The following is a 15,649-nucleotide window of genomic DNA, read 5'->3' as shown; positions in this document are numbered from 1 at the left end:
CCCTCATTGTATGGCGTCCAACAGGTTTGGCTTGGTTGGCAACATTGAATTACGTAATTCATTTGTGTAGGCATAATAATTTGTGTATCAAAAGTGGAAAGAACTGGTTTATGGGTTCAGAAAACCTCTTGCTATCTCCCAAATATTAATCCACCTGCTGACTTCGCCTCTTCGTCAAAGTAGAAGACGTTTTTTTGGCATTGGAATCCCAATATGTATGATTTACATTGGCTAAAGTACTTAAGTACCTACCTGTTACATTGGCTACAAGCATGAGCAAAGTAATTACGCATTTTGTTAAAAAAATAATTAAGAAAAGCAATTTTCGTGTGACCCGACAGGTGTTGAAATGTGATGCTGTACACATTGCTAATATTTCCGTTAACCCCTCCAACTAAGCTAAATATTGTGGTAGGAGTGGGTTCACCACTACAGTCCAGGAATCGAACTAGGTACCCTCGAGTCAACCGAAAATTAAGACCGTTGGACTATCAGTTTTAAGCGCACTTCACGAAGCCCTACTTTGATGATGGTGCCCTAAACTCTGCTGGAGCCATACCGAAACGTCACTATTGATTTTAAAATGCCAGCTCGCATTAAGCGTTTCGATGACTCTTTTGTAATGCGAACAGCTAGGGACTGGAATTCGTTGCCTGCTGCTGTCTTTCCCGATGACTATAATCCGGGCCTTTTCAAGGCGAGAGTGAAGCACACAGGGCAGATATGTACCATCCTCTCAGATCATAGAAAGAGAATAGATATGAAGTCGCGCGTATCTACAACGAGAACCAGTGTCCCCACATTTCCCCCACCACAGCTCCCACACACACATTCAACTGTGTAAAAACAAAGCGACTGAGAGTCTACGACAACATGTGCAACCGGCTTAAAAGTGCTGTGATTGGCCAGAAGGCGTGCCTTATGGCCAATCAATGGCCGCGTGACGTGACGCACACTTTGAAAAAAGCAATTAGAGAGAAGAAAGATAAAATGGAGTCGATAAGATATCGATACTTTAAATCCTGGGGGCAAGGCTCGAAATTGGTTTAAGAAATGCTTGTATGAAAACCTTTTTATTATTATACGTTATTATTATGTTCTTTAACGATTTTTGCATAAAGGAGTCAGTTCCATTTTGTATGGACGAAAAACTCAGAATCAATTATTGGGACTAAATGAAGTTACCTTATATTAATTTACCCCAACCAAAGCTCAATGTCGTTATCGATGGAGTATAGAAGTTATAGACTGACAAAGTTTGTATGAAAAGTCATGGGTTAAGTAGGTACTTGCGATTTTTACCAGTATTTACAATATTGGTAATATATTATTATTTACTTTAATAATAATAACAGGATCACTGTAATTATTATTAACTACTATCGCGCATTAACTTTTTAATTATGGCGAAATTCGTACCGCCTATGTTTATCAAAAATAATGCCTATATTAGGCTTTCAACTAGCTCTTATAGTAATTACATAGTTGACAGTTACTAATCCCTTCTACTATTGTTATTGTTTTTGTAAAAACTTAAAAATCGCAAGCAACTCATGATTTTTTCATTCAAAATTAGAAAATAGAAAATAATAATTTACTTCTATTTATCGATAATAGGAAACCGTATTAGAACACGAGCCCTGCACTATGTTACGACCGGCACATGCGGCCGTACTGTGTATTTTCACGCGTCAGTGGATATCGGAAGAAATAAAATACATTGCGCAGTAGTTACGCATGACATAAAGTGGTTGCTAACTAAATCGTCAATGTACAACGTGTTTGAATTTTTATCACCACTAATTTCGATATCGCAGTAAATGTCACGGCACTGAATTCGTTCGTAAAAATGTTTAGTTTTTTTTATTTATAAGCAAAATACCAATGGATTTGCAATACTTACATGTGGTAAATGACTTCATTGTTCCTGTAGTTCTTCGTTTCACTTATGTTATTGCACGTTACGACACATTATCCAACAATATCGGAGAACATTTCCTCAGTACGACTGAATCGCGACTAACCTGGCGTCGCGGGCGATGTTCGTTTCTGGGCATATCGCGGAGACACGCGCCACGCCCCCGTTTCACATCTATTCCCTTCTATGATCTGAGACCATCCTAGACTGCATGCCACTTAACACCAGGTGCGATTGTGGTCAAATCTGCCTTGTTATGCGTAAAAAAACTGAATTTACCTGATGAGGCGTCATGCTGCTAGGCATTGAGGAAACCACAGTGACGGTCTGGTGATGCTGCTGGCCAGCGTCGTGCTGGGCCATGCTCATCTGCTGCTGCACCACTTGAGTTTGTCCGTCTACGATCTACAACAACGGACAACACATAATGAACCCGCTTCTTGTGACACTTTTGTTCTTAAGGTCTACTGTCCCCGTAGCGTCGCTTTTTAGACGAGTATTCGTCGTTATACGCTTGCTGTGTCTTACGCTAGACGAGCCGAGCACGAGCGGCGCACGAGCCGAGCAAACATTCGTGTATTGTGGACCGACATACTCTCTCGCTCATGTGTGTATCGGTTTTTTGACGAACACAGATCGAACAATGGCGCTCTGCTATATTGGAAAAGAGTGATTGTTGTAGGCTCGTTGTACGTCCACATTGACACCGCGAGTACCTCGTGCTCGGCTTGTCTAGCATAGACCCACTTTACATACAAAAACTATATCGACGGCAGCGATGCAGCGACGCAAACGCTACGTTGCCACCCCGTCGACAGTCTATGGAGCAACGCTAAGTGGACAGTCGGACACAGTTTGATTTATTAGTAACAGAAATCCTACTTTCTTGACGCCAGCTGCAAATGCGGGTGTGATACTCGAGGTGTGGTACTGCGAGGGACAAATGTTAGTATAATGAGTACAAGTGTACAAGCTCTTGCCGGTATCATGGTTTAATTGTTTATTTGTTAATGTGTCTTATAATTCACATTCTAATTCACAATATTATGACGATGTCAATAATGAGCTCTGAATGTCGTGAAATTAATGTAAGTAATTTGTAAAGGAAGGTTTACACAATGTAATAAGTTTGCGTGTTGATATATAATAATCCGACACGCTTCTTTAGCATAAAATAAATCAGAAATTAGTATTCATTTATTTAATATCAATTCACAAAAGGTTATGCCTGTATTATATGAATTTAAAGAAGTTGGATTCATAATTAGAAATCCAAAAATCTGTATTAATTATTGCCGGGACAGGAGATGTGTGAGACACTTACGATAACGTTTGTTGCCAAAACGTCAGCTAAATATTTGAATCACTTCTTTTTAAACATTCGGTTAAAGACCTCAAGATATCTCATAAGAACAATAAAAATTAAAAATATACGAATCGTTAATTGCAACCAATATCTAAAACATTTAATACAATAAAGTATTGCCAGAGCAAAAACAAACAAGTCATGTCAGTAAACCACCCCAATCATGGAATATAGCTACCGTATAGGTTTCTAGTTATAGGTTAGTAGTTACTATGTTAGGGATGCCAACCCCAGCCTTGAGGGCCGTCGGCGCATTTACATAGCTAAATTGGGAGCAGTCTACGACCGACCGCATGCACACAACGTATAAATGCCGCGTATTATAGTATGTTAAGGATAACCTTTTAACCGGTGACGGCTTGCACGAACTGTCTACACAACAAAGCAATAAAGTTGCACTAGAACGACGTTTATTTAATAAAACGGAACCACCGGTTAGAGTAATAGAAGCCTAAGGCTGGGTTTCCACTTGAGGACTGTGAAAAAGAACAGGGAGTTACGAAAAAAAACGTTTGTTTTTTAGCATAGCGCTTATAGCAAAGGGAATAGCGGAGAGAATTCTTTTCACAATTTGAGTGACAGATGTATGCGAAGAATGTGAATAAGGGCGCTTACGTATAAGACCTTTTGTGGCGGACGTCAGTCATCCGTTTGAAGGATCGCATACGGAGAAATGTATGACAACATTCACAACTGCGTTGGAAATATGACAACCAAGTTAGTGCGCGGTCTTGCTAGCGCACGACTTACAGCCTGCTCTAAACGTCTAATTTGAAAGAGCCCGAGGGTTCGCAAAGTGATCGAGTAGTATCGTCTTTGAGAATGACAACGGAGCTTCAATAAACCACATCGCAGTCAAAATTTTACCCGTTAACACACAGCTAAGTGAACGGCTAGTCGTAACGAATAAACTCTTTTAATTCATCTAACATACCATTGCCTCCTATTTAATACATAATGCGTAACAACTTTAATTATCACACAAAGATACAAACACAAATGTTACATTAATACGTTGGTTCTAAATGGGAAATATCAACATTCAGTTTGAATGGCTTTTCTGTATGACGTCGTTACCTTAAGAACACTTGTAACGAATACTTTCACAGAAACTGTGTAACTAGTAATTAAGGATGTAATTAATTAGTGTAATTTTACCACTAAATAAGACTCCATCAACTTAAGATTCGACATTTGGATCACAAAACACAAATTCAATTAGTACTATTACAAAAACAAATATCATATCAAACATGTGTCACTAGCGAACTACCTTAGTATACTGACAGTCAATATTTTATTAATTGAGTCGAGCTTAATCTACTACAGTAATAAATAGCCCGGTTGTTGTTATTGTAGGTAACTACGGCATTACGTATAATTAATAACAAGCATGTTTTTCTAATTTGATAATTAAACAATTGATTAGTCTACAATTTGATGCACGGCTTAACCATAATACATCATTACGATTCCGAAACGAAAAGTGCATGTAATTAGTAAAATAATTAATTATAATATAGGTACTTCTTTTGAACACTAATCATTAAAGACACAGCTCATTAAAGTTTAAATCGATTTATTATGGGCGGTCAAAGTAAGTGGAACGTACCCACGTGTATCTTTTTCAATTGTTTTTATTATTAAACGGAGGCAACAAAATGAAGTCGATAAGAAGTGAAAGGAAGTGGGGTCTCTTGTTGCAACGCGAACTGTTTCACCGTAACGCGAACCCACACCACACGACAGCTGCCCTATCCGAGTATTTCATATCAACCCTCCGGCGGAGAGGGGCGGGGCGAGTTTTCGAAATGCAATTATTGACAAGAGCTTACGGATTTCTCCCGCGATCTGTAACGTTTTACCGCTAACGAAAATTGACGAATTACCGTCATGGGTGATGTAGTCCAAATAGCGTGCATACTTTTTGTTGGAGCTACACACGGCGAAGCTTGTTCACCGCACCACGCTTCTTTATTCAACTCTCAATTATTTTTCTCTTGAAGTTTTCGCGCAAATTGTTATTATTTACCAAGACGATTTACGCACGCACATTTTTTGTATTTTCAAAAGAAACTTGCGGTAAAAAAAACTGTGATTTTGATTGAGATTTTAATAGTTTACAAGCAATATAAGAAAAAAAGGTATTTCATTAAGTAATGTAAAAAATAAATAGTTTTTCGTGTAGTATGAAATATTCTGCCTATACGAGAAAAAATCAACACACGACAGTGATGACACACCGCCTAGAAATATTAGGAGAAATATTTCTTCAACAAAAGATGAAATCACTATTAAAGGAATTATTAGAAATCTACCTAAAATGACGAAATGAGGATTGAATCCTAAATGTTAGTATTAAATAATGACAATGACAATAATAATGATCAGTAAATGCGCGGCATGCATACGCAATCCCATGCCTCCCCAACGCGTCTGGCTATGGAATGTATTGGCCAAATCCTTAATTTGCCTCTGGTTTAGAGGTCATGCTCCTGCAGACTAAGATGATGATGTTGATGACGCGTACGCAACTCACTTGTGGTTTGATCTCTCCGCTCATGCCAGTCTTCGAGTTCTTATCGAACAGTAGGTTGACGTTACTCTGTGGTGACGCCAAGAAACTCAGGTTGATCTCTCCGATACCGGGCACGTTAAACTGCTGAGTGTGAACCGGCTGATTGTTCACCACCTAATCGGAATAATTTGTTATAGATCTAGCACATATCTGAGTCAGTGCCTGCGGTATGGGAGCGGCACGGGAGCGTGTTTTTGTGACGTCAAACGACAGCAAGACTTCAGGTAGGTCTGTGCTTCGGACTTGGGCAGGGTACCCACCTGCCATGTAGCACGTAACGTAGCATGTAACGTAACCAACCTTCAAGTGAGTACGGCCCGTCCACGGTCATCGTGTATCTGGCTGCGAGCTTCTGAATCCTACTGCGAGCCGCTTTTGTGCTCGCAGTGATACTGCCACTCGGCGGGCCGCTACTATCTCCCTGCGAGCCACGCGCGAGTAGCTCGCAGCGGGCTCGTGCCTATGTACTCACTTGATACAGTATCTGATAAGTTACATGCTAAACGGCTAGATGAGTACCCTGCTTTGCATGCTCTGTCATGTCATATGTTTTAGATGTCACCCCTCCCGTGCCGCTTCCATACCTCGGGCACAGACTCACTTATGAGTAGACCTATAATAGCCTGTGGGCACGGTAATAATATCATACAGTATTGTGACTTCATATAAACCGACGAAACGCGAGTTTTCCTTCGAATTTCAAATCACGGGACGTGGTCACGGTAATACTATCTATACAGTATTCCAACTCAGCCATATTTTTGAAATAAATGTCAACAGCCCCGCGGTACGTCACGGTATGACAACATGCGATAGGGCTGCTCACCTATAGTACCCATTCAAATTACATCTGTCTACTTAGAATTTCTATCTAGTTTTGTGATTGTAATTTTTTTTTTATTAGACAAACAAAATACTTTGTGAATGGAATAGGATAAAAATGCGTGTTGTTTTGTGATTAGTAGATTTAATTTTAAAAAATATGCTAAAATAATTTTGAATCTACTAATTATAATGAGTACTTAATGACCTGTTACTTTAATTTCAGGCTGGCGAAGTCGTGGGCCAAAGCTGGTTTTATACAATATAATTTTCATTTCAAACCAAACTGACTGAAAATGTCAATTTCTGACAGTTAATGACTAGTTTTTGACAAATTTGATCGTTTAAGACGGTCAGTCAAATTCAATCACCTTAGTCATTTTCAACACTAGGCCATCGATGTCCGTTCGGCACATTCGCGACACCCCTAACTTTTGGATCTCAACCACGTCCCGTGATTTGAAATTCGAAGGAAAACTCGCGTTTCGTCGGTTTATATGAAGTCACAATACTGTATGATATTATTACCGTGCCACGGTAATAATATCATACAGTATTGTGACTTCATATAAACCGACGAAACGCGAGTTTTCCTTCGAATTTCAAATCACGGGACGTGGTTGAGATCCAAAAGTTAGGGGTGTCGCGAATGTGCCGAACGGACATCGATGGCCTAGTGTTGAAAATGACTAAGGTGATTGAATTTGACTGACCGTCTTAAACGATCAAATTTGTCAAAAACTAGTCATTAACTGTCAGAAATTGACATTTTCAGTCAGTTTGGTTTGAAATGAAAATTATATTGTATAAAACCAGCTTTGGCCCACGACTTCGCCAGCCTGAAATTAAAGTAACAGGTCATTAAGTACTCATTATAATTAGTAGATTCAAAATTATTTTAGCATATTTTTTTAAATTAAATCTACTAATCACAAAACAACACGCATTTTTATCCTATTCCATTCACAAAGTATTTTGTTTGTCTAATAAAAAAAAAATTACAATCACAAAACTAGATAGAAATTCTAAGTAGACAGATGTAATTTGAATGGGTACTATAGGTGAGCAGCCCTATCGCATGTTGTCATACCGTGACGTACCGCGGGGCTGTTGACATTTATTTCAAAAATATGGCTGAGTTGGAATACTGTATAGATAGTATTACCGTGCTGTGGGGCAGTATACTTCATAATACATTTCATTCAACTTATCCCTATTTGGACCGACGATAGACAATGGTCCGGCGCATGAAGACACATGCAATCGGCCGAAATTAATCATACTAACATGTTTCTAATTACGAAGACATTAATCTAATTATCTGCTCCTGTTGTAAAAAGAAATGCCTTAAATGTTTAGCATTGTAATTAATAGAATTTCAATGCAGGCAATATAATCTTTAATAACCTTTAACCACGCAACAGTGATTGTCAAATTAACGTTAACAGCTATGGTTTATTATACAAAACAAAAATATTTGTACTTTAACCTGTAGAAACTTCTGCTGTTGAAGGTCTTGCTGTTGAGACTGTATATCGGCTTTTTGTTGTTGCTGCTGTTGTTGTTGTTGTTGCTGCTGTTGTTGTTGCTGTTGTTGTTGCTGCTGCTGTTGTTGTTGCTGTTGTTGTTGTTGCTGCTGGAATTGCTTCTGCAACTATTTTTGAAAGGAAACTTTATTTTCTCGCACATTAGTAAAACAATTAAGTATTATTTTCAATTGTTATTCAAATGTGTATTGCATGTGATACTTACCAACTCCTGCTGATCCTGCTGGTTCTTTATATGCTGCTGTATGGCCTGGTGGTGCTGTCTCTGTAGCGCGTGCTGTTGGAGCTGCTGTAACTGCTGCTGTTGCAACTGCTGCAGCTGCTGGTGCTGTAACTGCTGCAACTGTTGCTGCTGCTGCTGCTGGATTATTTGCTGTTGGATCTGATGCAGGAAACGGCATTAGTATACAGGATGGACTACATTCAAATTAACATTGAAAGCAATTAAAAAATAGTAATATTTGTCAGTTTAAGTATGGATAAAAAAACTACTGATTCTACTGCTCAAATCAAATTCAAAAACTATCCACAAACATTCAAATTCTCAAAACAAAAATGTCATAATAATGACCCATAATAATTGGCTGATTACTGGTGAGAATTTGCAATATTTGTTGTAAGATTTTATTTTCCTCCTCTTGGGGTAAGTTGTGGCATGTGAAGTGTAGAATAAATTTTATTATTTGTGTTAATCCATACTTAAAGGACATCATGTATGTAGTCACAAGTTAAAAACAGTGACTAATAATAAATATCGTTTTCATATTAATAATAATTCATAGTTATCATTTTCTTTCAAACTACATACAACTAGACAATTTTCTTTAAAACTTGTTCTTTCATTTATTCTATCATTGAGTAAGCAACAAATTCTATACTTAAATATTATGTATAGTGAACTATAACAAAGATAACCTACCTGTAACTTGTCATCTTCTTCTTTTTGATTCCTGTATCTATATTCCTCCCCTGTGCTGTGGTTATCAGGCTCTAGCTTTGGCTGTTTAATCTCAGGCCTCCGATAAGTATTATTCTGCTTATCCAAAGCCAAAAGAGTATTTGCAGCTTCGTACTTATCCTCAAATGTTATACCAGCCTTTTCTGCGAGTGTTTCTAAACACTGCAGTGGCCGTTTAACAGGTTTTGACGGTGCCTTCGGCTTATCTGCCTGACCACCACCAGGTGATTGTTTGGGCACAGTCCTAGTTATCGTAATACTATTTTTATTACATTCATCTTTCTTGTCACCCTTAGGCTCTAAAGTAAAGTAGTTTTTAGGATAGTTACTGTCTTTATCCTTTTCACCATTGAGGTTACTGTTCTCAATTAACGTTATAGTGGTTGAATTGGTGACTTTTAATGCCTTATCTTTAGGGTCATCTTTTGCTTGCGCAGGTTGGCCTGGAGCATTCGGAGAGAGCAGTTGCTGAGCAGGCACATGCTGTGTCACTGGGACATTAGCATTCTGTTCTGCAGAATGAATTGACTTTTCAGCAGGTTTCCCCAATTGTTGTTGGTAACTGGGGCTCTGTGGCTCTTTTTCCTGTTCTTTTTTCTTTTGTATATTATCTAGAATTTCAGACCTGAAACAAATGAAATGTACCTTCAAAATATCAGTGCTTAGACAGAACCTTGAAGTTTATCCACACACAGAAATTATTTTATATTTAAATATTGTGAGCAGGTACCTTATTAAACATTATCACAATAATTAAAACATAACGCAATAGGTATGTTAAGGCATACTAATATTATTAAGAGGTTAAGTAATGTGTTGTTGTGTAACTTATAATTATCTATTTAATGCTTATTCAACCATAGACTTTTATTTCATATAACAGTTACTCATCAACACTAGAATAAAGAAATATTCATAGAGCTTCAAATGCTTGCACTTGACTATGCATGTTATGTTATACATACAGTATAATTCTGATATAGTTAATAATATTATACAATATGATGAAAGTGCACTGATGTGGCACAGCATGCACTTGTAACTTGATTGGATAAGTCAATGTAAGTGCGCGCCTCAATTACCGCCCAGCCGCCGGCGACTGGAGACAATTGATTTTCTATCGTTCACTTAAGCAAACTGAAGAATTAGCACTAACGAAACCAGCAAAGAAATCAGACAGTGTTACAAGTTGACTACTTTCTAAAGTAGGTTTATACAGTTGAAGAACACATCACCAATTTATATAATGTACCTGGAATAATAACCTGCCATTAGGTTTGATGATAATCGTGTTAATTAATCTACAAAATGTGTAAATAGTAAAAACCGTATAAAAATACAGTGACGGTAATTTGGTACCATTAACAGGTAAGTAACCACGATAGGCATTAAAAGTTATTGACTGTAAAATATTATATTGCTCTATAATCTCACTTGGTTAAAACTTAAATGTGGATTTAATTAAAGCTAAGCTAACTCAAAAACGCTTAAAATTCTAAAAATAATAACACCAAAACCAAACACAAATCCGGATGTAGTTGAACTGTCACTAGTAAGTTGACAGTTGTTTTTTTTACTGTCAAATTATTGTGTTGTATATTGTCTATGGTGCGACATATCAAAGATACTAAAACCATAGGTACTGTTCTTCGAACTGAGATGAAAATATCAAATCTGTCCTGCTGATATTTTATTCGGCGGATAATATAATAAAATTATGTAATATAAATATTGGACAGGATTGTTTTAACACAATAAAGTTCTTTTTTTCTGCCGCCATTTAAGACTTTTCTTTTTGTTTCCGGAAATAACAAACCCATTAACCACTATAATACTACAATACTCGTATAGGGTGGAATTTTGTAATGCCACTAGGGGGGAAAGTACTCTTACTATATAGAATTTTAGTCATAGAAAACAAAATTTGTTGATTGTGTATGGCAAAACACGCATTACAGATGAGATTAAACTCAATACAGATGGCGTTTGTCGAGCTAGTTCAACTTGTGGTTCAACTGTCATTGTTATCAGCCTAAAATTAAAATAATTATTTAATTTTTGTATAAATATTGTAGTTAGCTTTATATTACCTGATTATTGTGTTACTATTTACCTGATTAAAAAATAAACAGCTTTAGATTTTAAAGAAATTTCAATTTTGATACTAACAAAACCTTTGTTAGCTAAAAAAATAATAGGCAACGTTAATTGTTTTATTAATAATAGAAAAAAACAGTTATTATTGTTAACATTTGAGTACCTACAGCTGAATAATCTTGAATGAGCTGAGGAACAATAATTGAAGCCATTACCGGTAAGTACCTACTGAAAAATTTAGACTTATAAAAAACTAGCTTTCCGCCCGCGGCTTCGCCCGCGTGGAATTTTGTCTGTCACAGAAAAACTTTATCGCGCGCGTCCCTGTTTCAAAAACCGGGATAAAAACTATCCTATGTTCTTTCCCGGGACTCAAACTATCTCTATGCCTAATTTCATCAAAATCGGTTGCGAGGTTTAAGCGGGAAAGCGTAACAGACAGACAGACAGACAGACAGACAGAGTTACTTTCGCATTTATAATATTATTATAGTTGGGATAATGACGTAGGGTAAGTGCGCTAGTTTTCGTCCAATTAGCGGAGTTGCCAACTTTGTGATGCGAAATGAATATCTTAAAATACCCTTACTCATATGTACCATACATAATGTCATTTTAGTCCTTATTATAGTCTACTTTACGTTAATATTATATGACAATAAGTAAATACCACGGGTTTTTTTATAAAAAATATTTTATGCAAAAGAGGCGATTTCACTAGTTTTCGTCCAAAAAAATCAGTTTTCGTCCTAGTGTAAGCTAGTTTTCGACCACTGTGTAGAAAAAAGAGTGCAGTTGAATTATTAACTTAAAACCAATTCTACAATACAGTAACTATGGATTGTGGTATATCATTTGAAAGGTAATTTTGTTAGCTTTCAAATGATATAAAAAAGATTTAAATAAGTTTCTTACCTAAATTTGGGAAAATATTGCAATAGGTCGAAGGACAAAATAATGGACGAAAACTAATCTACAGGAATAGCTAATTTTGGTTTTCGTCCACCCCAGTGCTTGCTCATGACGTCATGGACGAAAACACAACAACGTTTAAAGCTGTTTTTTGTTTTCGTCCACATCTTTTTAACGGTTTTTATGGGTTTATCACTGTTATTAATATAATAGCAATAAAGATCATATTGGAAGAAAAAATATTGTATTTTGTAGGTTCATTGAAGTAAAATGATTATTAAAAATATTAACTAGGTGTCAGGGTTTCCGTCCACGTGGACGAAAACCAAAATCTTGCAAAATTGTTATGCTCGTATTAGTCCACTTAATTATCTAAGATTTCTATACAAAAACTTTAATAAACCCTTAAAATAGTGTTTATTATGCTAATAATTAGACATACATGCCAAAAACATTACGTAAAGTAGCTAAAACAGTAATTAAACATACCATGAAAGTTCCCTACCGGCACGTTTTTTTTCTAACTTGACGACGTTTTCCATTCACCTGTGTGCAGTAGCAACTTCCGTAGATTTTTTTTGGAGTTTTTACTTGTCAAATTACATTTTCATGCAGGCAGAACTGTTACTTAGATATTATAGATTGTAACAAGTCCAAACTTGCACGGAAAGTTAGGTTTGTATTCTAACTTTCCGTATTTGTTTGTGGCAAGTCGGTCAAATGGATGAAAACAGGAGCTGGACGGAAAACCGGCGCAATTACCCTAAGTGACTTTTATTGTAATGTTTTTATTACTAGTCCTGCCATCCAGAGGTGCCAAAAAATGACTATTTTGAACCACTTGTATGTTTTGAAAGAAAGAAAGAAATATTTATTTGGTACCTGATATAAAAACAACACAAATGAACATAAGAGCAAAACAAAATGGTACCTATATTATTCACATATCAGAATATTAGCTCAGATAGTAACTAGTTGTCTCATTTTTTGTAACTAGTCGTTATCCAGCTAAGATCTAAAGATCTAGATCTCGGTGACTTACCATCTAGCTTATTTAATTTACTGCAATAGTAGTAACATACAATAGGTATGTAATTAATTAATAATTAGCTATTGAACTAGATGTTTTAACTATTTTTTACTGATTATAGTCTAGCCGTTTAAAATATTACAATAATAATCTACCTAAGTTACGTAGTTTGTGGTAGTACTTTGTTTGAAACTAAATAACTGCGAGTCGTCATAATTGCAGCCATGAATGCTTGTGCCTGTAAGTGGCTCATAAATGACTATGAGTGCAAGCAAGAGGTAGGAAACAAGAAAATTTCTTTGTACTAAAGGTTTAGGTAGGTACTCACATACCTAACTATTACATTTTTTTATGAGTTAAACAGAGATGTCAGTATAGGTATGTCAGTGTAGATACATAGAAAAATGTATACAATATTTCGCAAGGATAAACGCTGCAGTTGAAAGATGCCAAATGTATATTTAGGTCAAAACATAGTTGAAAAGCCTTTGTATGGAATGTCGAACGGATTCGATTTTCGATTCGATCAAAAAGTGCCACTTGTCTAGCTCTAGACCCACTGTTTGAACAAAGGTGACTGAGTTTCTTCCTCCACTTCTTCTCAGCACCAGCCCATAATTATGTTCTCCTGAAGTGGTGGAGGGGTAGGGCAAGCTATATTTGGGTCGTGTATTTAAAGCACCTTGGAAAGGGCCTAAGAACTGAATAAAAGCTTTGACTTTGCTACTGAGGTCCAGAATAAGTACTAAATTTTAAAATATAACAAAAGTAGGTTAATTTTATTATGTTTTATGAAGGGTAAATTGACATGTCTTCTTACCCTTCGTTTCGTTATCGTTAGTTATGGCTTTAATAAAAATTCTTGAAAAACTATTCATAAAAGGAAAAGCTTTCAATATTTCTAATGAATAGAAGGCCTTAAAGCTTATATAGATTACCTACATTATTAATTACTACCATACATGCAAATCCAATCAAGTTATTTTAAAACCACCTAAAAATACTTTTCAATAGGTATACCTACAGAATTATAATTTACGCATACATTTATGGTGTCCTATTATTGTAAGACAGGTGAGCATGAGTAAGTAAGGAAAAAAGCTGAAGTATTATTTGCAAACTCATTCAACCTACATTAGTTTCTTGTTCGAGTTCTTACTTACCATATTTTCTAGAGAAATAAAAGTAACACCTATTTTAAGGACAGATACCTAAATAAAAAAACGGTTCGTCGGGCATTATTTCACAACTCACAAGGGGAAGCAAAAAAAATAATGAAAAGGTGCGAAAGAGAGGGCAATATAGAGACGCGTGTGGCGTGCGAAAGAGAGCATTAAAGCCCACTAGGGGAGTTGGAACGCAAACCGGTTCTGCATGTGTGCAGACAGACGGCGCCCTCCCTCCCCTCGGCTGTCGACCCTCGGGTGCGAGGGCCCCACATTGTCAGCTTTTCCCCGAAGCATTGCAATAATAATAATAACCAAGCCCTTAGCATTAAAAAAAATAAATGTCATATGAATTTAAAGTATATAAAATTATCAGTGCTGTTTGTGTTTACATGGAGTATGAATAATGACTGTGTTACATTTCGTTAAGAAGTTCCTTTCTCTTTCATTTAAGAGCTTCTGAGTAAACTTGTTTTCGCACTATTCAGATGTTTGTTCGTGATCCATTCTAATATCAAGCCACCTTAGCCCACTATCTAGAGGCAGCCACACGCGACGCACTCGCCCACTTCACATCGCAATCGTAAAGTAAAAAATAACATAAAATACCTTTTGGTGTAAAAACCATAAGAACAACGTTCCATCGTTTCAAAATAAAGGGTTAACTGAAACGTAAGCGCCGTCCCATGCGGCAGTGATTAAAAGAAAAAACAAACAAAAAGGTAAGGATCGAGACATTCGCACGAGTGAAAGTAAACACAACACTTATTATCGACGAAAACGACATACAAACACACTTTATCGATAGTCCAGCGCCAGACTCATTGTAACAATAACCTTCTTTTCGAGTGGCGAAACACGACTGTACTGTACGCGCGCGGTGCCGGCGTGCCGCACCCATTCCCCGCACTACCCCTCGGCAGCGCTCTCTATCTGCCATCGCCAATGGTACGCCCGCCCCAAATCCGGACCTCTCATTGGTTGGTTCATTTTATGACCGTTCCACAAACAAAACCGGTTGCCATGAACGGCACGAAAGGGCGCGAGGGACGAAATTAGCGTTTGTGCGATTATTATTATTGCCACTCTAAGCGTCTCTCTCGCACTCGATGGTCAAAGCGAGACGGTAAACCTAAAATATTAGACCGTCATATCATACCATTTCTTTCTCACCCAAACACCGACCATTTTAGAACCATAGAAGAAACACCATGAGTCAGATCTATTGCGTGCGATGGTTAAGATTTTAGATTTT

General features: G+C 37.0%; 1 protein-coding gene across 10 annotated transcripts in view; it reads right to left on the bottom strand.

Annotated features, from left to right (window-relative positions):
- The window catches only part of PH (polyhomeotic), a 56,147-nt gene extending 41,007 nt beyond the window's left edge, over positions 1 to 15,140 (bottom strand). For 8 of the 10 annotated variants that reach the window (XM_028306666.1, XM_028306675.1, XM_028306691.1 and 5 more), the window contains exons 1-6: positions 15,004 to 15,140; positions 9,151 to 9,814; positions 8,437 to 8,613; positions 8,174 to 8,338; positions 5,824 to 5,976; positions 2,198 to 2,323 (exon numbers count right to left, since the gene is read on the bottom strand). In XM_028306666.1, the coding sequence (XP_028162467.1) occupies positions 2,198 to 2,323; positions 5,824 to 5,976; positions 8,174 to 8,338; positions 8,437 to 8,613; positions 9,151 to 9,814; positions 15,004 to 15,038 (1,320 nt within the window). In that variant the 5' untranslated portion in view covers positions 15,039 to 15,140. Of the gene's footprint in view, positions 1 to 2,197; positions 2,324 to 5,823; positions 5,977 to 8,173; positions 8,339 to 8,436; positions 8,614 to 9,150; positions 9,815 to 10,441; positions 10,530 to 15,003 lie in introns of those variants that run through there. The other 2 variants (XM_028306722.1, XM_028306739.1) reach the window with 2 other exon arrangements.
- Between the last annotated feature and the right edge of the window lie 509 nt (positions 15,141 to 15,649).

Source organism: Ostrinia furnacalis, unplaced genomic scaffold (assembly GCF_004193835.3).
Source record: "Ostrinia furnacalis isolate ACB-3 unplaced genomic scaffold, ASM419383v2 OfSCF0188, whole genome shotgun sequence".
In the NCBI taxonomy this organism is placed as follows: domain Eukaryota; kingdom Metazoa; phylum Arthropoda; class Insecta; order Lepidoptera; family Crambidae; genus Ostrinia; species Ostrinia furnacalis.
The sequence above is the reverse complement of the archived record's forward strand: the minus strand, read 5'-3'. Positions and strand labels throughout refer to the sequence as shown.